Consider the following 27,007-nt stretch of genomic DNA (forward strand, 5'->3'; position numbering starts at 1 on the left):
TGCGCCAAATCTAATTGAAAATGCGGGAGTGTTTGACAGTTTGGTTCCCCACCACTGCTGCCTTTAAATATGCGCAGACGTTTGACCGCTTTTCTCCCGCTAGTGTCCAACTAGGCGAACAAACCGCTGTATCTGGGCTTTAAAATATCGAAATCGTCCATATCATTGTACTGATCGACGTACAGTCAATAGTGTTCGGTGGATTGGTATTTTAGAGTTAGTTCAAAATTATGCGTGACGATTCTTGAGAGCAGCAAAAATTCTCTGATCTTCTTCCGTTCACTTCCATTTAGTTTTGGTCAGTAAGCCTGCAATTGATAAACACAAATTTTAACTTCAAACACAAAGTGAATTGGTGCAGAGTTCCGAAATACATCTCGATAGTCTCAAAACATTGTTCATTGAAGGACGTTTGAATTTCAGCTTTGTTTTTCGAAGAACATAAATTAAAAAAACCCGGCTTAAACTTATCCTTTCCCTTCCAATTGTGCAAGAAATGAACAAGAAATAAAATTACAATAAAAAACATAAATCCATTGATTCAACTGAGCTGAGAAAATTATTGAATAAAACAGTCTGAATAAGTAAGGGCTAATAAAATCAACTATCTTATTTAATTATGATTTGTACCGTCATTATTAGCTGTATATATATAGTGAATAACAACAGACTAAAAGCGAACGCCTGTAGATCCATTACTGTTATACCTTTACGTTCTGATTCTTTTCTCCTCGGTGGCTCCACGCGGATGAATTTTAATCTACCCGACGACAAACCAACGGCTACAAGATCCTCACGTGCGGAGGCCCCCAAACTGAACGGCCTCTCCTCTATGTCGAGTATGCAGAGCAGGACACCGGTTCTTATTTGAAACAATCGAAGGAAGTTGTCAGTAGTACAGCAAAGCAAGGACTCGTCGTCACAAGCAAATTTGCAGTCAACAATGTCATCGCGGTTTTTAAGCAGATTGTGCCTCGTTTCACCGCATCTGGTATCAAGGATATGTAATCCATAACCTGCATGGAGGGAATCCCAAGTCACAACAAACTCTTCTTTGGGCGATAAAATTAGCCGGGGCGAAAAAGATTCTTCATGATACTTTTTACTCTTCCTTTCCCACAAATTTCTGTGGGAGTTTTTCTTTCTCAACCATAATGTCAACTCTTCTATGGCAAGAAGGCCATCCACTGTTTCCTCGCAACTACAGACGAGAAATTCACCCGAACATTGCAGTAAACAAATTCAATTCTGGCGTCGTAAAAAACCTTTGTTTTCCAAGAATAGATAAACTCCTCACTGGCAACGTCGAAGATGTCTACTTCAAGCATCTTAAAGGCGATGGGGCTTAAAAGATGATAGCTCAGTTCCATCAGTGAAAAATCATATGGGTCTGGTGAATATGAAACTACCACTTCCGGCAGATCTGTTCCTTCAGATGTTAAATAACGGCTTTGCCTTTGACAGGCTATGAGTTCATTTGTTATAAGAGAAAGTCTTTCATAGCCCCTCAATTTGGGAAGAGGTCGAATAAGTCTGGTCAATTTAAAATTCCACAGCTCTGGCACTCCATTCCCCATACTAAGTACAACGCCTTTCTTTACAGGGAGAAGAAACGGAGACGGAAATTCGAAAGACTTCGTCGTTAAAATATCTTGATTCGACAATCTTGAAACGGTCACTTTAGAAGAACTGTTATCCGAACAAATGGAATACATAGTATCTCCCTCAGGTGAAAGCATCACCTCATCGATTGCTGAGCTTTCAGAAGAAAAATCTCGATGACTCACGTCTACCAACGCAACGTAGTTGAAAGATGGGCTACTGGCCAGTATTGAATTGTCTGATAACCTCGTGTAAAACCCTGCTCTTAAATCTGGAAAAACACGGCTTACACTCTGCACCAGACAATTCCCTCTATTTTGCTGGTAAAAATCATCTAAGTCCAAAGTGCTTGAATCAATGGGCCATAAAAAAAAATTGCCTTTCTGAAACAACGGCGGTGAGACGCCTGCTGAGGAAGAGAATAGATCTTCCTTTTGGAATGAACATATTTGGTACTCATTCCCATAATTCCACACCCAGCTGTAGTTATTGCATCCAAACTGCTCGGACATGAAACCTAGATAACCACAGGCAAAGGTGTACTTAACATTGAAGGCGAGGTGGATCAGTCCACAAGGGGAATCATTGATCTTCCACAAACATCGTTCTTTCCTTGTTTCCAAATCAATAATAAACACAGACCCAGGATTATGTGCAACTGCGACGAGTGATCCATCCTGGGAAATAGAAAAAGATGCAATGTTTTCTTGCAAAGATATGCACCATAGCCTTTTGCCATCTTCCATGCTCCACAAGGAGAGTTTCTTTGGATCATCACCACTGTCAGTTAAAATTGTTCTTCTGTCTCCAGAAAACGCACAATTTGAAAAAACGCAATCGCTTTTTGGAAAACGCTCATATGATTCTCCATCGAGAGTATAAACATTTCGCAGGCATCCCGGTAGGACATATTTCCCACTTGCATCAAAAACTACTGAGCGATAAAAAGACAAACCATATGCCACCCCACGATATGCTCCTTCATCCTGTAATAGACTTTCCCAACGCGATGAGCTCTGAAATTCTTTCGCAATTAGGGAAGGTCGCTTCCATTCTTCATTCCCTGTCTGAAGAGACCAGAGATGAATTGTTCCGTCTCGGCATTCGCACACCATATAATCCATTCCAGGTGAAACATCGAAGCATGCTACGGTATCTGAACAGTAAAATCGACCTTTCACTACTCCTTGTTCTTCGTCTTTGTCTAAGCATTTCATGTAAGAGACATGAGGAAGCTTGTTTTCAAGGATTGTTGCTGCTCTAAGGGATAGCTCGGGGTAGCCTTCGTTGACCAGACTTTGAAACAAAGCTTGTGGGTGGTCCTTCAACAGATAGGAATGTTTTCGAAGGGTTTTTGACAGATGGCGTAACAGAGAATAAGTTCCCTCTTGCAGTGAAGCAACGTTGACGTTCCTTTGAACACTTTGGAGATCATCTGAAGGAACCACGCTGTTCACATAAAGTCTACAAAAAATGAGTTCTAAATCTATGACGTAGGATTTTACCAGGTGATCTACGATGTAGTTTGTTGAATGATCACCCAGTCCATCCAGCTCCGTCATATGTTGGACACCATGTTGCAATGCGTACTGTTCAGCGTCGTTGAACTGGGAATCAAGAGGCGTCTTGTCTTTAATTTTGTCAAGCTCAGCAGTGCAAAGGTCGAAGAGGATCTTATGCCCCTCTTTCTCGTCCACGATGAATTCATGCTGACCATACAACGACGTATTTGTTAACCAATCTTTCACAGACTTATGGATGAAGTGAACTCGATCGTGGCAGATTGGCAAAAGAGAAGAGATACAGGCGATTATTTTATTTACTTTTCGCCTGGCAATGGAACAGTTCCCAGAAGGTTGTAGTATTCTGGAGGCAAAGGCCAACGGCAGGGGCTCTCTTGAAGCGGTTAGGGCGCATAGGAAACGTAACACTTGTTCTTCTTCAATCTTTAACTCTTTGCAAAGTTCCTCTTCTAACCGTTTAAAATGATCGAGATAAACGGATGAAATACCCAAAGGCAATCTGCTCTCCACCTCCTCGAGAGTAATTGGCGAGGCATTCTCTTCGAGTACAGCACTAAGAAAATATGCAAACAGGAAAATACCTTCGGTCCTTTCAACCAGTTTGTCCAAGAGCACATTCTTACGTTCTTGCTCAAGTTGGTTTCCCAGACGTAGTTCAAAGAAGCGCTTAATGTCGCTTAAGTTCTCTTCCTGTTTTTGGTTTAGGTGCATGGGTTGCAGATGCTTCAGGCTCTCCGTAATGTTTATTTCTGGTCGGGCTGTCACGAGAAATCGAATCCATTTTGGGAGCTTAAAAAAATGCTTGCCAATGACATCGAGAAGCTCGTTGCGTCCTTGATATTCACTTTCGTCCAAGCCATCTATCACCATCAAGATGTTTCTTCCAGGATCTTTAACAGCATTAAGAGGCTCTTTCAAAAGCAGAGCAAAGAGCGCTTCGACACCCATGCTGTTGAGCGGTGCCCCCAGATTCCGTGATAGTTTTTCCAAGAGAGCTTCCTTGTACTCGGGTAAGGTGTGAGTCAAATGACAGGCCAAGGATTGAAGCATCAGCTGCGGATTTCGATAGCGCACGTTGTTGTGCTGACAGAAGTGGCTTCCTGACAGTCGACCAGCTTCTTGCATTCCCTTACACGCAACAGCGGAGATAACTGACTTTCCCATACCAGCATTACCACTGATGACCATTACTCGATTTTCGGAGCTTTTGTCGTCTAACCATTCATCCATCTGTCGGAAGATCCACTCACGGGTTCCTTCCTGGAATCTTTGCGCATGCTATTCAATGTTCCCCCGGAAGTCAACCTTCGCTAGGTTTTTAAGGGCCTCAGCTTCCCAATGATCTTCTCTCTTCTTCTTTTCGTACTCAGCTACCTGTTTAAATTCTTCGATACCTACTTGCATTTGTTCAACAGCCTCAAGAGTTTTTGCCTGGCATTGGGACAATTTCTCCAACCTAAACTTGGTATCCTCAAGTATTTTCTGGTCTTCTATTTGGTTTTGACGTAGATCTGCAACGTCTTCATGCATCTGTATCTGGAAATTCCGTATATCCCTCAGCTGTGACTTCGTATCTTCTTCACTTTCAGACCACTCACGTAACAAGTCAATACAGTACTCCTCTCCGCTATGTTCCGCTTCTAATCTATCTATTTCTACCTGGTCAAACCCAAGATCAACAAGGACTGCGCGAATTTCCTGCCACAGAGACAAAAACACTGACATTTCAACACCAGTGGTCGACACGTGGCCATACAGCTCATTGCGGAAAAACTTCACTCGAGCAAGGTTAGCCACGAAAGAGGTGTCACCAACAGGTGGCATCGCGTGCCATCCTGAGGAGGGAGGGGTTAGGCCACACATGTTGGTCAAAAGGAGAAACAAAAGAGTGATATCAAATTCTTTGGAATCAGGTGGATCCCCACTAGGTGGGAAAAGTTGGTCCCACTGGGCTAAACGCAGAACCTTTTTCTTGAAAAGAGTGTGCAGTGTTGTGTAGTGAGAGCTGAGACCAGCAGCTAGTTTGCCGGGGGGGTGAAAGGTATCGAACCATTTCCTCAAAACCGCTGTACCACCATCAATAAGAAGTCTGCAGAGCTTAGCTCCATTCGTCTTTTCTACAGAACTGGCAAGTGACGAAGGTGTGGCAGCTGCCATACCTGGTGCTTTAGGGCCTGGATTCTTTAGCGAAGCTTACTAGTCAGAATAAGACTCGGTCCTCAAAATCTCCACTGTGTTCCTCTTATGAAACAGTCGTTGTATGAGTGCCTTTATTGGATATTTGTAGTCAAATGATGTTCTAAAATAACCTGTACCTGTGTGAAAGTAATGAAAAGATGCTTCATAACTTAATAGATAACATGTTTAAAGACCGTAACATTGTCGCTCAAAAGCAAAGCCAAGAAGGCTAATTTGCTTGCAAATTAAAGGATAATCATCATATCCTCTATTATAAAAGAAGGTCTGTAGTCATAAACACGACAATAGGGAAAATTCATACGATTGTCTATCACAGGTAATTTTTGGCCTTTTTTTCTGAAACCAAGGAAGCTCTACGGATTGGTATCAAACTCATTTCCTTTCAAGGGGGTTGTTCTCTAGCATAAAAAAAGAGACTGGGTTTAGTACGTGCCTACTCTGCCGCTGTAAATGATTTTAGATCTGCGAATTTGAATCAGCAATCTTAAACGTTTCATGTCGCTACTTTCATCTAGTTATCTGACGTATTTTTAGCCAATCTTGTAATCAATTATCTTTCCCTTCTTACCAATGCACCCTTTTTTGTTATGCAGTCAGCAGATATATTTCATTCACCACTACCCTTTCAAGTGTTATCGATTGTACTTCTCCCTAGTTTTCTCGTTACTTTGAAAATTCAATAATCTAGTCAATTATATTTACACAAGCCGCCTCAATCAGCGTTTGCTATTTGCATCTTATGTGAATAGTTAACCTAAATTAAGGCATAAGTGAAGAATCTATGCCGGTCAAGTTCAATTAGGTGACTATATGATACTAAGATCACCAGAAAACTCGAGACTTGGTTAACATAAAAATCCCCTACGCAATATATAACATCACATGATGATACTTTTCATGACAAGAATGCTGTTGAACAGACTGACCTCACAGAGTAACTATTGATTCTATTTAAAATTTTCTTCAAACACAAAAACAATTCTTGATCATGTCGCCTCATTGTTCGGGTGAGAATAGAGCTGGCCTTCCATGATATGTAAACATGTTTATATTGCGCAATAAGCTTATTCAAATGAATTCATCTTGATCAGTCATTCGAGAATATATTAACTTGTAAATGTACCGAATGACAGCGGCGAGAACTACATAATTTTTTGAGTCACACGAAAAATAAGAACTTTTCTTTTCGTACATCTTTGATGCTGTAGAGAATGCATCTTTCGCTAATTTAGTTTGTGTAGGCTTTTGTGATGTGATTAACAACAGACAACAAAGAAGTAATTATTTTCTCTCTCTCCTTATTTAAAACCAGTAAACCGCATCACTGCTTTGATCTAGAAGGTACGAAGGCAAAAAGCGGATAATTTACAACTTGTGTGCTTAACGTTATCAGACATAAGTTCAGATGATAATGATGATAAGTTCAGATAATGATAGAGCAGAAAAGAAGTTTGTGCATCCTTAGACGCTGTTGGCGCATCATTATATAAGAAAACAGGCCATCGAAACAAATACCTTAGACCAATCAGAGTTTTTTTTTAACATTAATCACAACCCACCCCATGAAAATAAAATTTTAAAAAAATCGTCTTGGTATGCAGTAAACTATACCCTGAATCCAGTGCTCGGACAGAATGTCGTTCGAGGTGAGAAGGGTACATTTAAATCTTAGTTTTGGAAACTAACTATGAACAGGACGTGCCGCAACATTACTATCTTTTAGACATACTAGTTATTTGCATAATTTGATCCAGCTAAATTGAACAGAAATGATTGACGGTTCGGTTTCACGCTAAGAGACTAATACCTGAGGCATGGTTAAATTACCCTTGAATTCAAAACGTTGGTGCAAAGTTTCAACCAACATTTTATCTTGATAAAAGTATGAAATACATTACGATAAATGTGCACGGTAAGACTTAATCACGAACTTCATTGGTTGGGAGACTGAGGGGAAATTTACCGCAGAAAGAATTTCATTATCACATCTTAAGCGCCAATACAGAGTTTGAAGTTATTCGGCATTCATTGAATCGAAATAGGAATTAACAGTAGTATTTACTGCAACCAGACGCATCATCATAATAATTTCAGAAATGTTAAGAAATAGCTTTAGAATTTGTGCTTTCTATTCGATTACAGAGTGGCATTAAAAGTTTCATTATCATTAAAAGTACGATATGCTCATTCTTTACAACATAGTTGTGCACCGGAATTTCAAAATTGTGTTTAGAAATTGATGCAGTAGTTAATGGCCGAGCACAGTTTCGAGAAAGATCGCACGATTGATCTACGATTGCTATTCATTTGAACGACCTCCAGCTTACGCTGTGTGCCTTGTCAAAATTAAAAGCTCCACGCAGACCCCAACCTTTTTTCCTCAACGCTCACAAATAATCTGGCAAAATCATTGACAAGTAAAAGGTGTGGGATAGGGATGTTTCGTCAATGTTAAGCGGTTGATTATTTTTCAAACGAGACTGCACATTCACGCATTGAGAGCGGGAGTATTCACACCCAGAAAAAAAAATCTTGATAGGAATTCTGGTATTACCTGTGTTCGCCGCTAGATATTTTTCAGTTTGTCTCAATCTCCTCTTCAATCATCAGTGCTCAGTGGTACGATCAGTTTAAAATATTGAAAACAAGAGCTGCCGTGCTCTTTATTTGTTTTGTAAAAATGTGTATAGCAGCAAATTACATGAATGACTGACTTTAGTTCTTTTTTACGCCGATGCACTCCAGAGAAAAACAAAGGATCAGTCTGCCTCGGTTAACCGCAAGACTTCTTAAGCGTATGAGTGTCTTTTTTTAGTATGTTTTTATCTTTAGCTGGGTTACGGGAGGAGGGTTGGGGGGAGATTGGGGTGAAGAGAAGCATGAACAGAGGAGTTGATGCCCTGCAAAGATTCCGAGCTAAAAGGTTTCACTAGAGTGCCTGGGACACTTTTTTCTCATGTCTATCGGCGTTCTATAATGCAATGTCCAGACCAAAACATTGCATGACATTTTCTCGTGACAATAAATTCAAAAGACAATCATACTTCGAGTATGAATGAAGAGTTAAAGTTGAGAGGAAGAAAACAAGCCACACTTGAAAACAAGTCACGTGTTTAATTGCCCTCAAGCTATTAGCCAAAAACGACAACATTTGAAGCCCCACTGGTGCATTTTCTCTTCTACGTCGATTGAGATGTTTGAATTCTTCAGCTCAAACTGTGGAATTGACATCAATAGCAGCCGAAGGCGAAGCTTTTTATTTAACGAAGAAAAATTTATCGAATTTTTTCAATGCAAGCTAAACTGAAATCCTCATAACAAAAAGAAAAAAAAATGCAAACCCGAGCAAACGTATAAAGTCTCGAATGTTGGATTCTTAAGGTGAAGAAGGCGTCAGAGAAGTCCACATGTCATTGTACTGATCGACGTACAGTCAATATCGTTCTGTGGATTCCTTTTTGAGAGTTGTTTCAATGTTACGCGACGATTCTCGAGAGCAGCAAAAATGCTTTAAGATTCTTCCATTCACTTCCATTTGGTTTTGGTCAGTGAGCCTGCAAGTGATAAACAGACATGTTAACTTCAAAGTGAATTGGTGCAGAGTTCCGAAATACATCTCAATGGCCACAAAATTTTATTCATTGAAGGACGTTTGAATATCAGCTTAGTTCTCTAAAAAACATAAGTTAACAAAAACCCGTCCATAACCCTTTAAACCCTAGGAGTGACCAGCATTAAATTTCTCCCTACAATATCAACCCTGAATCGCACGTTAAGGTCATGAGAATGAAGGAAATGATCACCACCAAAAGAAGCTTTTGATTGTTAGACAAACTCTCTTTGTCAGCACCTAAGGAAATGTATAAATAAAAGTATGGAGAATATACATACTGATGTTAGAATGTAAAAGGTTAACTCATCCTTTCTCTTCTTATTGCGTCTTAAGAAATGAACAAGCAGTGTAAACCAAAATTATTGAATGAAACAGTGTGAATAAGTACTTCAGTGGCTTTGAAAATCAACTGTCTTGTTTAATTATGATTTGTACCATCATTATTAACTTAAGTGAATAATAACAGACTAAAAGCGAACGTCTATAGATCCATTACTGTTATACCTTTACGTTCTGATTCTTTTCTCCTCGGTAGCTCCACGCGGATGAATTTTAATCTACCCGACGACAAACCAACGGCTATTAGATCTTCACGTGCGCAGACCCCCAAACTGAACGGTCTCTCCTTTATGTCAAGCACGCAGAGCAAGTCACCGGTTCTTACTTGAAACAATCGAAGGAAGTTGTCGCTAGTGCAGCAAAGCAAAGACTCGTCGTCACAAGCAAATTTGCAGTCGACGATGTCAACGCGGTTTTTCAGCAAATTGTGCCTCGTTTCACCGCATCTGGCATCGAGGATATGTAATCCACGACCTGCATCGAGGGAACCCCAAGTCACAACAAACTCTTCTTTGGGCGAAATAATAAGCCGGGGCCAAAACGGTTCTTCAAAATACTTTCTACTCTTTCTTTCCCACGAATTTTTCTGGGAGTCGTTCTTTCTCAACCAAATTTTCAACTCTGTTGTGTCAAACAAGTCATCGTCTATTTCCTCACAAGTGCAGACAAGAAAGTCACCCCGAACATTGAAGTAAACAAATTCAATATTTTCTTCGCAAAAAACTTTTGTTTTCCCAGAATAAATAAACTCCCCACTGGTGACGTTGAAGATGTCTACTTTGAGCAATTGAAAGGTGGTTGAGCCTCTCAGATATGATTTAACTGGATTAGATGACCCTTTTAATGACATTAAAAAAAATGTTGTCTCCTCTGGTGGATAATAAACTACCACATCCGGTATATCTGCTCCTTCAAATGAATGGTCTTGACTTTGACAGGCTATCAGTTCCTGTGATATAAGAGTAAGCTTTTCATAACCACTCAGTTTGGAAAGAGGTCGTATGCATCTCGTTAATTCGAAATTCCACAGCTCTGGTACTCCATTCCCCATACATAGTAAAACACCTTCCTTCATAGGGACAAAAAATAGAGACGGAAAAGCAAAAGACCTCTTCGGCATCAAAATTTCTCGATTCGACAATCTTAAAACGGTCACTTCACAAGACCTCTCATCCGAACAAATGGTGTACAGAGTATCTCCCTCAGGTGAAAGCATCACCTCATTGACTGCTGGGCTTTTAAAGGAACAATCTGGATGACTGACGTCCACCAAGGCGACGTAGTTGAAAGATGGGCTACCCGCCAGTATTGAATTGTCTGATAGCCTTGTGTAAAATCCTGCTTTTAAATCTGGAAAAATACGGCTTACACTCTGCACCAGACAAGTCCCCGCATTTTCCTCGTAAAAATCAGTTAAATCTAAAGTACTTGAATCACTTGGCCATAACAGAAATTTGCCTCGCTGAAATGAGAGCGATGAGACACCTGTCGAGGAAGAGAGTTGATCTTCACTTCTGAGGGAGAACAGTTGGTAATCATGTTCGCCATTCCAAACCCAAGTGTATGAAATATGAGATCCAATTTCTGCGAGCACAAAACCTAGAGAACCAAAAGCGAATATGTAATTACCATCGAAGGCAAGGTGCATTAGTCCACATGGAACATATTTGAACTTCCATCCTTGCAATGTGTCGCAATGACGAATGTACACGCGTCCAGTAATATCTGCAGCTGTGAGGACTGACCCATCTGGGGAAATAGCGAGACATGCAACGTTTTCATCCAAAAGCATGCAGCATAATTCGGCGCCATCGTCCATGTTCCACAGAGAGACTTTTTTGGGATCATTACTACTGTCAGTTAAAAATTTTCTCCTGTTTCTAGAAAACGCACAATTTGAAAAAACACAATCACTTTTCGGAAAAAGCTCATAGGACTCTCCACCTAGGGTGTACACATTTCGCAAGCATCCTGGTAAGACATATTTTCCACTAGCATCAAAAACTGCTGATCGATAAAAAGCCAAACCAGATTGCACCCAACGATATGCTCCTTCATCGTGCGAGGAACTACCCCAACGAGATAAGGCCGTGAATTCTTTCGCAAATAAGGATGGTCTCTTCCATTCTTCATTCCCTGTGTGAAGAGACCACAGGTGAATTGTTCCATCTTGGCATTCACACACCATATAATCCATTTCGGGTGAAACATCAAAGCATGCCACAGTACCTGAACAATAAAATCGACCTTGCACTACTTCTTGTTCTTCTTCTTTGTCTAAGTATTTCATGTACAAGGCATGAGGAAGCTTGTTTTCAAGGATTGCTGCTGCTCTAAGAGATAGCTCGGGGGAGCCCTCGTTGACCAAAATTTGAAACAAAGCTTGTGGGTGGTCCTTCAACAGATAGGAATGTTTTCGAAGGGCTTTTGACAGAGAGCTTAACAAAGAATAAGTTCCCTCTTGCAGTGAGGCGAGGTCGACGTTCCTTTGAACACGTTGGAGATCATCTGAAGGAACCACGCTGTTCACACAAAGTCTGCAAAAAACGAGTTCTAAATCTATGACATAGGATTTTACCAGGTGATCTACGTTGTAGCTTTTTGAATGATCACCCAGTCCATCCAGCTCGGTCATATGGTGGACACCATGTTGCAATGCGTACTGTTCAGCGTCGTTGAAATGGGAATCAAGAAGCTTCTTGTCTTTAATTTTGTCAAGCTCAGCAGTGCAAAGGTCGAAGAGGATCTGATGCCCTTCCTTCTCGTCCACGATGAATTTATGTTGACCATAAGACGACGTATTTGTTAACCAATCTTTTACGGACTTGTGGATGAAGTGAACTCGATCGTGGCAGATTGGCAAAAGAGAAGAGATACAGGCGATTATTTCATTTACCTTTCGTCTGGCAGTGGAACAGTTCCCAGTAGGTTGTAGTATTCTGGAGGCCAAGGCCAATGGTAGAGGCTCTCTGGAAGCGGCTAGGGCGCATAGGAAATGTAACACTTGTTCTTCTTTAATCTTTAACTCTTTGCAAAGTTCCTTTTCTAACCGTTTAAAATGATCGAGATAAACGGATGAAATACCCGAAGGCAATCTGCTCTCCACCTCCTCGACGGTAATTGGCGAGGCATTCTCTTCGAGTGCAGCACTAAGAAAATATGCAAATAGGAAAATACCCTCAGTCCTTTGAACCAGTTTGTCCAAGAGCACATTCTTATGTTCTTGCTCAAGTTGCTTTCCCAGACGTAGTTGAAAGAAACGCTTGATGTCGCTTAAGTTCTCTTCCTGTTTTTGGTTCAGGTGTATGGGTTGCAGGTGCTTCAGGCTCTCCGTAATGTTTATTTCTGGTCGGGCTGTCACGAGAAATCGAATCCATTTTGGGAGCTTAAAAAAATGCTTGCCAACGACATCGAGGAGCTCGTTGCGTCCTTGATATTCACTTTCGTCCAAGCCATCTATTACCATTAAGATGTTTCTTCCTGGATCTTTAACAGCATTAAGAGGTTCCTTCAAAAGCAGAGCAAAGAGCTCTTCGACACCCATGCTGTTGAGTGGTACCCCCAGATTCCTTGATAGTTTTTCCACGAGAGCTTCCTTGTACTCGGGTAAGGTGTGCGTCAAATGACAGGCCAAGGATTGAAGCATCAGCTGTGGATTTCGATAGCGCACGTTGTTGTGCTGACAGAAGTGGCTCCCTGACAGTCGACCAGCTTTTTGCATTCTCTTACACGCAACAGCGGAGATAACTGACTTTCCCATGCCAGCATTGCCACTGATGACCATTACTCGATTTTCGGAGCTTTTGTCGTCTAACCATTCATCCATCTGTCGGAAGATCCACTCACGGGTTCCTTCCTGGAATCTTTGCGCATGATATTCAATATCCCCTCGGAAGTCGACCTTCGCTAGGTTTTTAAGGGCCTCAACTTCCCAATGATCTTCTCTCTTCTTCTTTTCGTACTCAGCTACCTGTTTAAATTCTTCGATTCCTACTTGCATTTCTTCAACAGCCTCAAGAGTTTTTGCCTGGCAGTGGGACAATTTCTCCAATTTAGACTTGGTATCCTCAAGTGTTTTCTGGTCTTCTTTTTGGTTTTGACGCAGATCTGCAACGTCTTCGTGCATCTGTATCTGGAAATTCCGTATATCCCTCAGCTGTGACCACGTATCTTCTTCACTCTCAGACCACTCACGTAACAAGTCAATATATTCTTCCTCTCCACTATGTTCGGCTTCTAATCTATCTATTTCTACCTGGTCAAACCCAAGATCAACAAGGACTGCGCGAATTTTCGGCCACAGGGACAAAAACACTGACATTTCAACGCCAGTGGTGGACACGTGGCCATACAACTCATTGCGGAAAAACTTCACTCGAGCAAGGTTAGCCTCGAAAGAGGTGTCACTAATAGGTGGCATCGCGTGCCATCCTAAGGAGGGAGGGGTGAGGCCACACATGTTGGTCAAAAGGAGAAACAGGAGAGTGATATCAAATTCTTTAGAATCAGGTGGATCCCCACTAGGTGGGAAAAGTTGGTACCACTGGGCTAAACGCAGAACCTTTTTCTTGAAAAGAGTGTGCAGTGTTGTGTAGTGAGAACTGAGACCAGCAGCTAGTTTGGTAGGGGGGTGAAAGGTATCGAAGCATTTCCTCAAAACCGCTGTACCGCCATCAATAAGAAGTCTGCTGAGCTTGGCTCCATTCGTCTTCTCTACAGAACTGGCAAGTGATGAAGGTGTGGCAGCTGCCATACCTGGTACTTTAGGGCATGGATTCTCTAGGGAAGCTTAATTGTCAGAACAAGACCCTGCCTTCAAAATTTCCACTGTATTTTTCTTACAAAACGGTCAGTGCAAGAGTGCCTTGATTGGATGTTTGTGGCCGAATGTTGTTCTAAAATGTAAAAAGTAATAAAAAGATTCTTCATAAATTCGTAAATAACATGTTTAAAGACCATAATACTGTCGCTCAAAAGCAAAGCCAAGAAGGATAATCATCATGTCAGCTATTAGAAGAAGGTCTCAAGTCATAAAATATGACAATTGGGGAAACTCACACGATTGTCTATCACAGGTAATTTTTCGCCTTTTTTATGAAACCAAAGCACTACGGATTGGTATCAAACTCATTTCCTTTCGACAAAGCTGGGTTCTCTCGCATAAAAAAGACACCAGGTTTAGTACGTGCCTACTCTGCCATTGTAAATGATTTTACATCTGCGAATTCGAATCAGCAATCTCAAACGTTCAATGTCGCAACATTCATCGAGTTATCTGATGTATTTTGTAGCCACTCTTGTAATCAATTATCTATCCCTTCTCACTGATGTACCTTTTCTTGTTATCTAATCAGCTGATATATTTTATTCACCTACCATTACCTTTTCGATTATGATCGATTGTGCTTCTTCCTAGTTTTCTCGTAACTTTGAAAATTCAATAATGTAGTCAATTATATTTACACAAGCCGCTTCGACTTAAATTTAGGCTTAAGTGAGAAATCTGTGCCGGTCAAGTTCAACCGAACCTTTTCTGTTTAGGAAACACGCAATGGTGGCTTTCATTGCGGTTTTTTTACAAACGAATATTACCTTTTGGCATGCAGCAGTGAGTTTTGTTAAACTAGGTGACTATATGCTACTAAGATTACCAGAGAACTTAAGACTCGGTCAACATAAAAACCCCCTGTAGAATGTACAACACCACATGATGATGATTTTCATGACAAGAATGATATTGAACAGAGTGACCTCTCAAGGTAACTGTTGATTTTATTTAATATTTTCCTCAAACAGAAAAATAATTCTTGATCATGTAACCTGGTCATTCAGGTGAGACTAGTGTAAGCCTTCCTAAATATGTGAATATGTTTACCTGTTCGTGCAATGGGGGAAATGTAAGCCGGATTTTCATGGGAATAATAGGTCGCATTCTCAACCTAAAAATCTTATCTTCCATCTTATTCATTCAGATTAGTTTTATTCGAGAGTAGAGTGACTGGTAAATGTACTAAATGACAATGGATGAGAACCGCATAATTTTGCGAGTCATGTGAAAAACAAGAACTTTTCCTTTTGTACGTCTTTGATGCTGTAGACAATACATCTTTCGCTAATTTCATTTGTGTAAGCTTTTGTCAAGGATTAACCGCAGACAACAAAGAAGTAATTATTTTCTCTCTCTCTTTATTCAAAACCAATAAACCGCATCGCAGCTTTTATCTAGAAAGTACGAACTGAAGGCAAAAAGTGAATGATATGCAACTTGCGTGCTTAACATTATCTGGATATAAGTTCCTCGCACATTTAAGACTACTTAATTGAAAAAAAAAAACTTTTGCTTAGCGCATAAAATAAATACTTTAAAATAGACTCAGACGATGAATTCTTTGAATTTTTGTCAAGCGATTGAACCTTGGTGCGCAGTGAAGTAACCGCGAGATCTAGCAAATTAGCTTTGTAAGTTTGCGACACGGATTGTGTTGAAAGCAATTTATTTTCCTCATAGACTTTTTAAATGAGGTCTATAGTAGAAGTAAACTCGAAGAAAGAGATAACTAACTCAACCAGAACGGATTTGAAACACTAAATAACGCAGGGACTTAAATTGGCCAAGATACATACACAATAACTCAAGCTTTCCCATCTCATCACAGAAATCTATTTGTAGTGTTTCCCCTTTCCATCAGCGTTGAGTGTAATAAATTGCAATCCTAATATGATATCCTGAACCTATTCCTCAGATCTGGAGCAATTCACCCAGTAAATTTGAGTGCAAAACAAATCCGCTCCTACGTAACAGTTCTCTGATGCGGAAGTCACCCAAGGAAAACTCAGAAAGCTCCCTCACGAGTGAAAACAACAAAGTAGTGACGATTCTAAAGTAAATTTCGTTTCGTAGTTTCTAACTTTCACCACCAACCTGCACTTGCTGCTGTTTATTGCGGACGCTTGCAGAATCTTCCTTCAAGTCGTCTGTTCGCTTGTTCATCGCTCGATGCACACCCTTTGTTGACGCAGGAACTTTCATCCAGTCTCTTCGCCATATTCCTCCTACTGCCGAAAGTCGGCCAGGGAGGAGGGGGTTGGGGGGGGGGTTAAGGGGCTTTTCCTTTTCCGTCTAAATTACCTTATGGTTCTTGTGTGATTAAAAGACTTAACTTTGAAAAATATATCTGATCTATTAGATGTCCTTCGGTGAAATGTCACAAAAATCGATTACCAATAAATAAGGAGATCATTACTTTTCAAGTGAACCTAAGATACGATGTTTTGTAACATTGCCTCAAACAGAGGGAGTAATTGATAGTCAAAGTAAAGCTGTCCCGGTCTCTTTTCATTTTGGTTTTCTGCTGATTTTATTGCCGAGAATTGCTTCTCACCCTTCCCTCTCCAACTACCCTTCAGGCCCAGTCCTTCGCGTTAAGATTGGAACGCCTAGCGAAAGTTGTGTTTCTGTCGCCTGTTGGTAACAGAATTGCAGGACCTGAAATCACCCAACCATTCATTTTTACGGTACAAAAAAGCATTCGATAAACCTCTGGTGCTAAAGGAATAGAATCCTCTTCTTTTTCAACTTTCGATGTGTTCCTTGGTTGAATGATTTCGTCTCCTACTTCAGATTAGTGAAGATGGTTTACGATTAGATGGCCGGAAAACAGACGAACTTCGACCTATGTGAAAGTTGACCCTAGCAACAGATAAATTTAAGTAGTTTATAGGAAACATAAAAATATAATGGGGAAGTTTCATGAAGGAGAAGTTTCATGAAGGTGGTCATCTGTACAAAGCACTAGGTATTGAAAACTAAAAACAGAGATTTGTGTCGCCTGTGTGAAAAAGTTGCCTGAGGAAACAATTGTCATCGCAAAGATATTATTCAGACTCCAAGAAATTAATTTGGTAATGCATAAAATTCTGAAAGAACTGCTCCAAGTCGGAGATCAGATCAACTAGCGTAGTATGGTAGTCACTTTAACCAGTAAATGGTGTAATTAAGTGTGTCTGTTTTAGTTGATATTGAGGTACTTTTATTTAGTTTTACTGTTAGTATTAATGCTAAGTTCCTCTTTTACTACATTTTACAGTTTTGTATTCAGGGTATTTAGTCAAGTTAGGGGCTCAGCCTATATTGAAATACAGAACACCAAAGTTACATGTGCTATGTATTACAAGACTATGTAATGGAACTTGTATTTGAAAATCTCCAGAAGTTTCAAAGGCCAAAGCTGAAGGGTAAACAATTCCCACCGGGGACTTTGCCCTTCAAAAAATTTGGATCCCTTGAATAAAACATTATTGTCTTCTTTATGGCTTTGGGTTTCAAATTGAAATAAAAAATTGAAAATCAATGTCAAGGTTTGTGACAGTCAGGTTGATGTGTTCAAAATGATACAAAGTTGCCAATTTGCTCTTTGATTCTTTGTTCATTGCTGTCTTTGCAGGAATGCAATATTTATAGAAACATGTTCACTGATTGTTAGTACTGGACACTGAGAAAGGAATGTCAAGTGAGGACTTTCATGTTCGATATTCCCTTTTGTTCATCATTTCAGTTTAGAATAAAAATGACAAATCAGTTTTGCTTGGATTCAGTGTTAGATATGGGCCAAGAGAATCAGAGACAGCAAGAGTTTGGTGAAAGGCTAATAGTATAATTTTATAAGTCATTATACAATAATGTACATTTAACAGTACAGCTAGTATGTAGAATGCTTAGTAAAAGTTCTTTTGAATAATAAGCAGTTTAGAAGATGTTTATCTTAGATATTGTGTTAGTTTGGTTTTTGGTGTATTTTTTGAATGTGATCATTTGTTGACTTTGAGTTTTATTTAGTACCAGACACAAAAATTTCAACATGATTCAAGGTAATGAAATTAAAACCAGATTGAAGAACTTTTAATAGGAAATTAATGATAGAGTCTGCAATATGTCCACCAAATATACTGGATTTATTATTATATCAATGAATTATGTATAATGCACTGTATGATGTTTTGATGTTTTGTTTATTCTTTCTTTTTAAACCTTTAACTCCCAGAAGTGATTAACATGTAACTTTTCCCTATAATATTATAATAATATAATAATAATATCCATACATTATTAAGCAAGCAGGTAATGAGAATACTCAAACTTAGACGGGTAGAAGTTATTATCTTGATCTATCACCAAATTCTTGTGACTAATTTACAAGGGAATGAGTTGAAGCTAGAAGAGAGAATTAACAATTAGATCTTGGGAGTTAAAGGGTTAATGTATCAGAAATAACCTTCAAGTTTTGTTTTAGAGGGAAAGCTGACTTGTGAGTTCAAGTTTGCACTATTTTCATGCTGGCATAGGTGACAACACATGCAGGTGATTACAACTAGTTGTTGTGAGGGAAGATAATTGATATAAGGAACTAAACGATTTGATGTGGTAGCTATAATATTTTTTCATGCAAGATATAATTTGGAGCTTTCTTAACTTTCTTTTATGGGAAGCTGGGCAATTAATCAAGAGGACATTAGCTTTTTGTCCAGATTTCCTGAAAGTTTGCTGGCAACCATTTATAACCAAGAGCCAGGTTGTTCAAAGCTGAGTTTAGATTACCCAGGATTAATGTGAAATCTAATTTAGTTTAATTAATTTTGTCTAGAATATGATTATTGGATGCTCTATAAGGAATGGAGAAAATTATCCTAAAGAGGCTTTTGAATGTAGAAATAAAGAAACTTTGATTAAAATTTAACCTTGGGTTAGCACTAATTGACCTTCAAACATCTCAGACCTGGGTGGAGACTCCCTGAGGTAAATTTAGAAAGAGCAGCTTTCCCAAGTTTGAACAATTTTTGCCATCATGGCTGGTAGAAAGAAAGATATCTTAGCAACTACATCCTGTTAATTTGCTGGAAAAAGTGACCAAATTAGAAGCCTGTGTTTAGTAGTTAATCATGGATCAAGCTCCAACATTTTTATTACTTTATTTAGAGGTTCAATGCTATTAATGCTCTGTTGTTTCCTCTCATGAAAATAGTTGCCTCTCTCTTAAGTTGTTTGAAAGTGTTATTTTTTATTTACTTTTTTTTTCCAAAACCTCACTCACAAAGATGATCTTTGTTAAATTTCAAAATCTTTCAATCAAAAAACTCTCTGGCATTCAATTACTTTGTAAACTAATCACTGAAAATAGCTGTATGAGACTTATCATTTCTGTTGCTCAGGATTCAAAAGAGAAGGAGCTATCTTCATTTGTTGTCCAAGCTCTTCAGCCAGCAGTTTGCTTGAGATGTTTTCAAGAAATTTTTGTATTCTGATGACTCAGCAGTTACAATGACAGTTGATAAAGAAAATTGGTCACCATAAAGAATTTTAAAGCTGACATTTCAAGCATAAAGCCTTTGTCAGAGTGAATGGTGAAGGGCTAATGCTGTAAATGTCAGTTTCAATACTCTCTATGGTGGCAAATTTATGTTATCAACTTAGTTGATGATACTAATTTCTTTAGAGCACATCGTCCGTTCTTTAGCCAGTCCCCCAAGATCCGCCGACCAGAATGGACAACGTTGGTGTTGTTGCTTTCTTACTGCTGAAGTTTCATCCTGAAACAAAAATATTAAGTAAGTCAAATTATGTCAAAATTGGGTTAAAAGATAGCCAATGGTAAGGTCCTTATTCGATGATCAATCAATCAATCATCTTTAGCTTGCTTGGGATGAACATCTCTCCTCTGACAAGGAACACGTTATGGTCGGGACAAAAGCCTTCCAACTGTCCCCTTTTCAAATTTCAAATGTTATCATTCAACTATTTTAAGTTAATCATCAATTAGCCACTATATAGTATCAATAGCTAGTAAGAATAACCCATGCTTGGAGAGCCATTTTCACAGAGCCATTTTCAGGGCAACAAAAACATCGTGGAGTTTAATAATACTGGTCAACAAATAAGCACTACAATGATCATGCTGCAAAACAAAGATACCTTATTACTTTTGCCCCTATTGAGTCTTACTGCATGAGAACATTCTGGGTGATGGGTGCAAAAATATAGTTAACCCTTTAAATCCCAAGATCTCATAAGCAGTTCTCTGTACTCTCCCATACAGTTCTTGTGATGTTAGTTTGGAGAATTTGTTTTTGGATCAACTAATAATCCCCTAATTAATATTCTTCTTTATTCTCATCACTCGTCTTCTTGATAATGTATTAACATTCTAAGGAGATATTCTCTCTTAGTCACTCATGGGAGTTAGAGGGTTAATCACACCTATTAGTACCTGGCTAGAAACCACTCATTATTTATTGCCAAACAGATGGAAGGGGAAGAGGGGGGAAAAGGGGGAAAGGGAGAAAAGGGGAAAAAGGGCAAAAGGGGGAAAGGGAGAAAGAGGCAAAAGGGGCAAAAGGGGGAAAGAGAGAAAGGGGGAAAAGGGGGAAAGGGAGAAAAGGGGAAAAGGGGAAAAAGGGCAAAAGGGGGAAAGGGAGAAAGGGGCAAAAGGGGCAAAAGGGGGAAAGGGAAAAAGGGGGAAAAGGGGGAAAGGGAGAAAAGGGGAAAAGGGGAAAAAGGGCAAAAGGGGGAAAGGGGGAAAGGGGCAAAAGGGGCAAAAGGGGGAAAGGGAGAAAGGGGGAAAAGGGACAAAAGGGGCAAAAGGGAGAAAGGGGGGAAAGGGGGAAAGGGGAAAGGGGGAAAAGGGGGAAGGGAGAAAACGGGAAAAGGGGTAAGGGGGGATTCAGTGGACAGAGTATAAAGGGAGAACTATGGGAATTTGACTGCCATTGAGGGGGGATCACTAGAACACTACAGAGCCTTAGCGGGGGATCAGTTAAATGTTCTTGTAACACAGCCAAATCCCTCTCATCTCCCCAACCTAGACAATTAAAAAATTACCAGTTCTCAGTTGGGAGATGATTCTCGGTCTCACAAAAACACAGACCCTAAAAACGCAAACCCCCGCAAAACTTGAAATCATGCAAATAAGTTGGAATAAGGGGTCAGCGGTATCTAGTCACAATAGTTTGAGTTTTTGAGGCCTGTCTTTTCATTACACCAATGATTTTATAGGTCTAATTAAACATTGAAAAATGTTTACGCCACTAACCTTTTCACTTTCCTTTCATTGTTTTTCATCTTTGGAAGATGCACTTGAAAGAGTCGGAAGGAATTCCTCTCAAAAACAGCGGCAAACAGAGGTTTGTTAAGACAATTTGTTAGCATTAATGGCATTCGCTCCATGTCTATCAGGCCTATGAGGTTGCCAGAGTTTCCGTGAAACAATCGCGCAACTTGGTCATGGCAACAGCATACAAAGTGCACTCCATCATTGAGAAGTTCACAATACATTTCAGCATAGATAATGATTTTATGTTCACATGGTATATCGTGCATTGTGATTCCTGTAGCTGCATTCAAGATTTGTAATCCACTACCTCTTTCACGTGAATACCAAGTAACAACAAAATCTCCATTGTTTGAAATTAAAGCGCGAGGACGTGTACATCCCTCAGCATGAAGAATGTTTCTCTTCCACAAATGCTCCTTTTTATTCCAAACTGCTATTGTAATGACCCTGCCTACAGGAAAAACTACAGGATGGCAAACTTTCTCGCTACAGGCTACGAATTGAAACTTGCTATTGCAAGCAACTGAAGTAATGTTACCCTCCACCATAGTTGAAAAAACAATCTCACTATTTGCAATGCTTAAAACGTCCACTTTGGAGCAGTTAATCTTACAAGGTCTTTGACAACCTACTAGTTCATCAGACACAGGAAACAACCTTTCCAATGAATCGATTTCTGAGAAAGATCGAACACATCGTGATAATTCAAAATCCCACAACTCAAGTATGTTGCCGACTGCTTTCTTCATCAGAAGCACTCCTTCTTTCACAGGTAGTAGGTCCAATGTAGTCTGAAATTTCTGAACAGTTTTCTTGCCCTCGAAATAGACATACACCATGGAAAGCATATCACCTTCGAGTTTTCTTTCCCAAGAACTATAGGAGGTTTCTCTGATGTAACAATAACTTCCATCCACAGAAAGTGTCACATTCAAGTTACTACAATGCCGTTTTCCTTCACTTCTGTCATGGCCGGGAAAATCTTCAAATTGATCATGATGAATCATAAAAATTTCTTTATGAAAGGGGCTGCAAACGACAACAGATTGTTTGTTAACCACTGAGATAAATCCTGACCTGAAGAAGGGAATTGCCTCTGATAGCATTGTGTTAATCTGGTCTCTAGATTCCGAAATCAGGAATTTACTCTCATCGAAGGATTTACACTCCCATGGCCACCACGAGACATCTTCGATTTCTTGAAAACAGGATGCACTTTCTGGGCACTCATCTTCGCAGAAGAAAGGGACTTTACGTCTGTGGCAAAGTAGCTGAAACTCAGAATTATCGCCCAAAAATCCACAAACAATCTCCTGGTTATTAGGGGAAAAATGCATCAGCGAACAAATGCTGGGACCAGCAATGTCACCAATAAAATGAATGTTCATATTACTTAACTTATACAAGCTAATATGTTCTGATTTATCAGATATTGCCACCAATGTCCCGTCAGGAGAAAATGCAAATGATGTCATATTCTTTGTGCACTCAAAATGAGCAATCTCTGTTCCATCTGACATATTCCACAAAATAACATCTCTTGGATTTGCAGGGCAATCTGTCAACATTTTAGACCTATCTCCGCAAAATGCACATATGTTGAAGAAGCAATTACTTTCAGGAAAGAGTGGTTGTACATCTCCGTTCAAGGTGAAAACATCTCTTAAACTTCCAGGTATGACATAATCACCGTCAGGGTGAAATGCAACAGAACGGTAAAATGACATTGATGACTCCCACGCCAAGCCAAAGTAACTAAGAACCAATTCTGTCTCATTGCGAACGGCACAGTGTATGGCATACCTTGGAATGCCAAATGACTTTTCTATGAATGCGGAACGCAACCAGAGTCGATCGCCACTTTGCAGCGACCAGAGCTGAATGCTTTTGTCAACGCACTCACAAACCATGTAATCCATTTCTGGAGACACGTCAAAACATGCTACCAAACTATTACAGTCAAATCGTGCTTGAACTCCCATTTGCCCGTAACTATCCTCTTTGTTCACGATTTCGATGTATGGTATCTCTGGATATCTTTCTTTGAGGACATGATTGGCCTTTGAGGAAAATTGTGGGCTTCCTTCGTTAAGTATTGCTTGAAAAAACTGCTGTGGATGGCAACGAAGCCTAGATTTGTATTTTCTCATCACAGAAATGGCGGAGGTCACAGCAAATTTTACAGCAGAAGGCAGAACTTCAAAAGATTCTAGTTTTTTAATACTCAAGATATCCTGAAATCCTGAATCACTATCAATGCAAAGCTTTGCATACACAAGTTCTAGATCTGTCACATAATTTTCGACAAGTTCTTCAAGTTTGTGGGGAATTTCTTTGTCTCCCATCACATCCAGTAGGTGCTGCACACCATACGTCAGGGCATATATCTCGGTGTCACTGAAATCTCCACCATGAATCCCTTTGCGTTTCAAATCGTTGAACTCAGTTTCACAAAGCCTTGAAAGGGTCTGACTACCTTCATCTCTACCCACTGTAAACTCGTGACGTCTGTGAATGGTTGTGTCTACAAGCCAGTCTTTTACAGACTTGTGAAATGTGTGAATACGTCCCTCAATAACTGGTAGAAGGGTAGAGATGCAGGAAATAACCTTATTCACCTTCCGATGCGAGGAAATTGCACGAAACTGAAACATCTTGGGGATAAATCCAAGTGGCAAAGGTTCTTTTGCAGCCATAACAACAGATAGAAAACTTAAAAACTTGTCTTCGTCGATTTCCAATTCTTTACAAAACTCTTTCTCCAAGCGTTTAAAATAGGACAGGTAAGCAGAAGAGAGACCTAATGGCAAGCTGCCATCTAAATGGTTGGGTGTTGGTAGAGGAACGTTTTTCTTAATAAAGTCTACTAAAAAGTACGCATACAAGATGACACCATCGGACTTTTCAACCAGAGCATTTAAAACAGCTTCTTTATCACTGTTTGGAATAACCTGGTCTAGCTGCTTCTCCAAGAACAGTCGAATGTCCCTTTTGTTGTCATCGTCACTCGTTTCCAGGTACAGAGGCTGTAAGTCGCTAAGGCTATTCGAAATGTTAACTTCTGGTCTCGTAGTCACAAGAAAGCGAATCCATTGAGGAAGCTTGATGAAGTGGTTAACTATCACATCCAACAATTCATTGCGCCCCTTGTACTCACTTTCATCCAAGGCATCCAACACCAAGAGAAGGTTTCTACCGGGATCAGCGATTTTGCTGAGAGGCTCCTTGAAAAGTAATGCAAAAAGTTCCTCTACCCCCATGCTGTTGATTTCTATACCCAAATTTCTTGACAGCTGCTCAAAAAGAGCCTCTTTGTATTCTGGTGATGCGCGACAGAGATGACTGGCCAAAGATTGAAGCATCAACTGAGGATTTCGATAGCGTGTGTTGTTGTGTTGACAGAAGTGGCTCCCTGACAGTCTTCCAGCTTCTTGCATTCTCTTGCAAGTGACCGCTGAGATAACCGACTTTCCCATTCCTGCATTTCCACTAATGACCATCACACGATTTGGGGAACTTCTGTCATCAAGCCAACCCTTAATTTTTTTAAAGATCCACTCGCGAGTTCCTTCCTGGAATCTTGACACATGAAACTCAATGTCCCCTTTAAACTCGGACTTTGCAAGGACGTTCAGAATATCTTCTGTTCTGTTAGCCTGCCCTCTTTGGTTTAAGTCTTCAATACTCTTTTTCACTTCTAACACCTCTTCTTGCATTTTGGTTTGAGTGTGACATACTCCATGCAGCTCTGACTTCATTTGCTGTAGCATCTCAGCATCCTGTGTTTGGTTTTGGTGTACCATATTGATAGTTTGGTTTATTTCTTTTAGTTGTGACTTAAGATCCTTCTCACTATCAGCCCACTCAAACAACATTTGAAGATAATCTTCCTCTCCACAGTATTCAGCCTTTAGTCTATCTACGTCTGCTTTATTTAGCCCAAGAGCAACAAGAACGTCACTTATTTCCCTCCAAAGATGGGAGAATGTTGATGAGTCGATGCCAGTGGTGGACACGTGACCATATAACTCATTTCGAAAGAACTTTATGCGAGCAAGGTTAGCCTCTAAGCTAGTGTCACTCAAGGGTGGTTTTTTGTGCCACCCTGAGGGGGGAGGAGAAAGCCCACAAATCTCAGTCAGCAGAAGAAAAAGAAGAGTTATGTCAAAATTGTTTGAATCTGGTGTACTCCCACTGGGTGGAAACAGTTTGTCCCACTGAGGCTTATGTAGAACCCTTCTCTTCAGTAGATTGCACAGTTTTGGACGGTTGGCTGTGAGATCCATAGCCAGGTTTGCGGGAGAATGATGGCTGTCAAAAACCATTTTTAAAACTGTGGTTCCACCATCTATGAGAAGTCTGCTGAGCTTGGCTCCATTTGTCTTCTCTGTGGAGCTGACCAGGGGTGAGGGTGCAGAAGCTGCCATTTTAACTCAAAATTAAAAGGCACAGTCCTCCAATTCTACCTAAAAAGGAAAGAAAAGAACATGGTACATTCTCATGTATGTATGTTATGCAAGAAGAAAATCTGGATTTAGTAGGCAGGCAGGCAAGGTGTATCATGGGGAAATCTGCCATTAATTCAAAGCCCTTTCAGTCATGTCCAATTCCACTTGTATCAAAGCTCTCTAATGTAAAGGATCGTAAGGTTTCTAGATGTATCTTATCATGAAAATTGACCAGTGATAAACAATGGACATTGGGCTCCAAAATGTAATGAAATGCCTTTGGTGTGAAAGTTCATCACATTCTACCTTCAGTTAACAAAATTTCATTTCATTTCTAAAGCCACCAAACCTTCTTTAAGGGTTCAGTCTCACAAAGCAGAATACTTTTTTTATTTGAGTTGAAAGATCCCAGGGGAGGTCCTCCAAGAAATGAAATAGCAGCTTTATGGATTTTTCTTTTTCAATGTGGCTAAACAGGAAGGAGAAATTTTCACACTTTGCTACTATACAGTTACCTTAATATGGCATTAAAGTTTCAGGAAATATTTTTGCTGATGGACACCATATTCCAGCAGACAAGAGCTAAATCTCAGCTTAATCCCTTAAAATTTTGACAAAAAAATGTAATATGACTGGTACTCAAATAAAGCAACCGGTGGAATCTGAAGCAATCATACATATTACATACAGTGTATTTGACACATATGCCACTTCTGTGTTTCAGTATTTCAGTCCAATTTTTTCATTTTGGCCCTGAAAAGCCCTATTTAGGGAGTGGTTAACTGAGTATACATCCACACAAAAATGTTTGAAATTTTGATAGCTTCTGTCTTTGGCACTTTGATATATCCAATGAGAGCTACATGTACAATTTCTGCAAGGATGTTCTGATACATGTGTGGTGTTGTGTACCTGTTGGCAGCAATTTCTCTAGGTTTAATTAGTGTGAATTTCAGTTTGGAATTTCCAAAAAAATAGCAGGCCCTGGCCCTTTTTCTTCATCTTTTTCAAGAGTTAAAAAACAAGCATTCAAACAACATGTTACACAATCCAGAGAAATGAAACAACCCTATGTATCAGTCATTTTTTTTTCATAATTCAACTTCTGCCTGACCTATAGTGTACATGTATATGCTGGATTGGGGAACTTAGAAAGACGTCACCTGAATAGCTTATCAA

General features: G+C 39.8%; 2 protein-coding genes and 1 pseudogene across 4 annotated transcripts in view; all 3 read right to left on the bottom strand.

Moving 5' to 3' along the window:
• Positions 1 to 472: 472 nt before the first annotated feature.
• Positions 473 to 16,287, bottom strand: LOC149053167 (uncharacterized; annotated as a pseudogene). The gene is made up of 2 exons (XR_016181472.1): positions 16,199 to 16,287; positions 473 to 5,440 (listed from the first exon to the last, which is right to left on the bottom strand). The product of XR_016181472.1 is annotated as an uncharacterized LOC149053167 (transcript).
• LOC113680578 (uncharacterized) lies at positions 8,421 to 16,294 on the bottom strand. Its single transcript, XM_089188782.1, has 3 exons — positions 16,199 to 16,294; positions 9,442 to 14,171; positions 8,421 to 8,878 (listed from the first exon to the last, which is right to left on the bottom strand). Exons 2-3 carry the CDS (start codon positions 14,027 to 14,029, stop codon positions 8,850 to 8,852), a joined length of 4,617 nt encoding a protein of 1,538 aa, XP_089044908.1. The 5' UTR covers positions 14,030 to 14,171; positions 16,199 to 16,294; the 3' UTR covers positions 8,421 to 8,849.
• Positions 16,295 to 19,713: 3,419 nt separating this feature from the next.
• LOC149053168 (uncharacterized) overlaps positions 19,714 to 27,007 on the bottom strand; it is a 46,157-nt gene continuing 38,863 nt past the window's right edge. For both annotated transcript variants that reach the window (XM_089188824.1, XM_089188818.1), the window contains 2 exons: positions 21,360 to 25,846; positions 19,714 to 19,860 (listed from right to left, as the gene is read on the bottom strand). In XM_089188824.1, the coding sequence (XP_089044950.1) occupies positions 19,842 to 19,860; positions 21,360 to 25,807 (4,467 nt within the window). In that variant the 5' untranslated portion in view covers positions 25,808 to 25,846 and the 3' untranslated portion in view covers positions 19,714 to 19,841. The remainder of the gene's footprint in view (positions 19,861 to 21,359; positions 25,847 to 27,007) is intronic.

The sequence above is a fragment of the Pocillopora damicornis genome, chromosome 1 (assembly GCF_964200805.1).
Source record: "Pocillopora damicornis chromosome 1, jaPocDami1.2, whole genome shotgun sequence".
Taxonomy (NCBI): Eukaryota; Metazoa; Cnidaria; class Anthozoa; order Scleractinia; family Pocilloporidae; genus Pocillopora; species Pocillopora damicornis.

Bases quoted from the DNA above. Each gene is read 5' to 3' on its own strand.
- LOC113680578 (XM_089188782.1), bottom strand. From the start codon at position 14,029: ATGGCAGCTGCCACACCTTCATCACTTGCCAGTTCTGTAGAGAAGACG. The intron at 8,879-9,441 runs GTATAACAGTAA...TATCACTTGCAG, and splicing joins AAAAGAATCAGAACGTAAAG to GCTCACTGACCAAAACCAAA.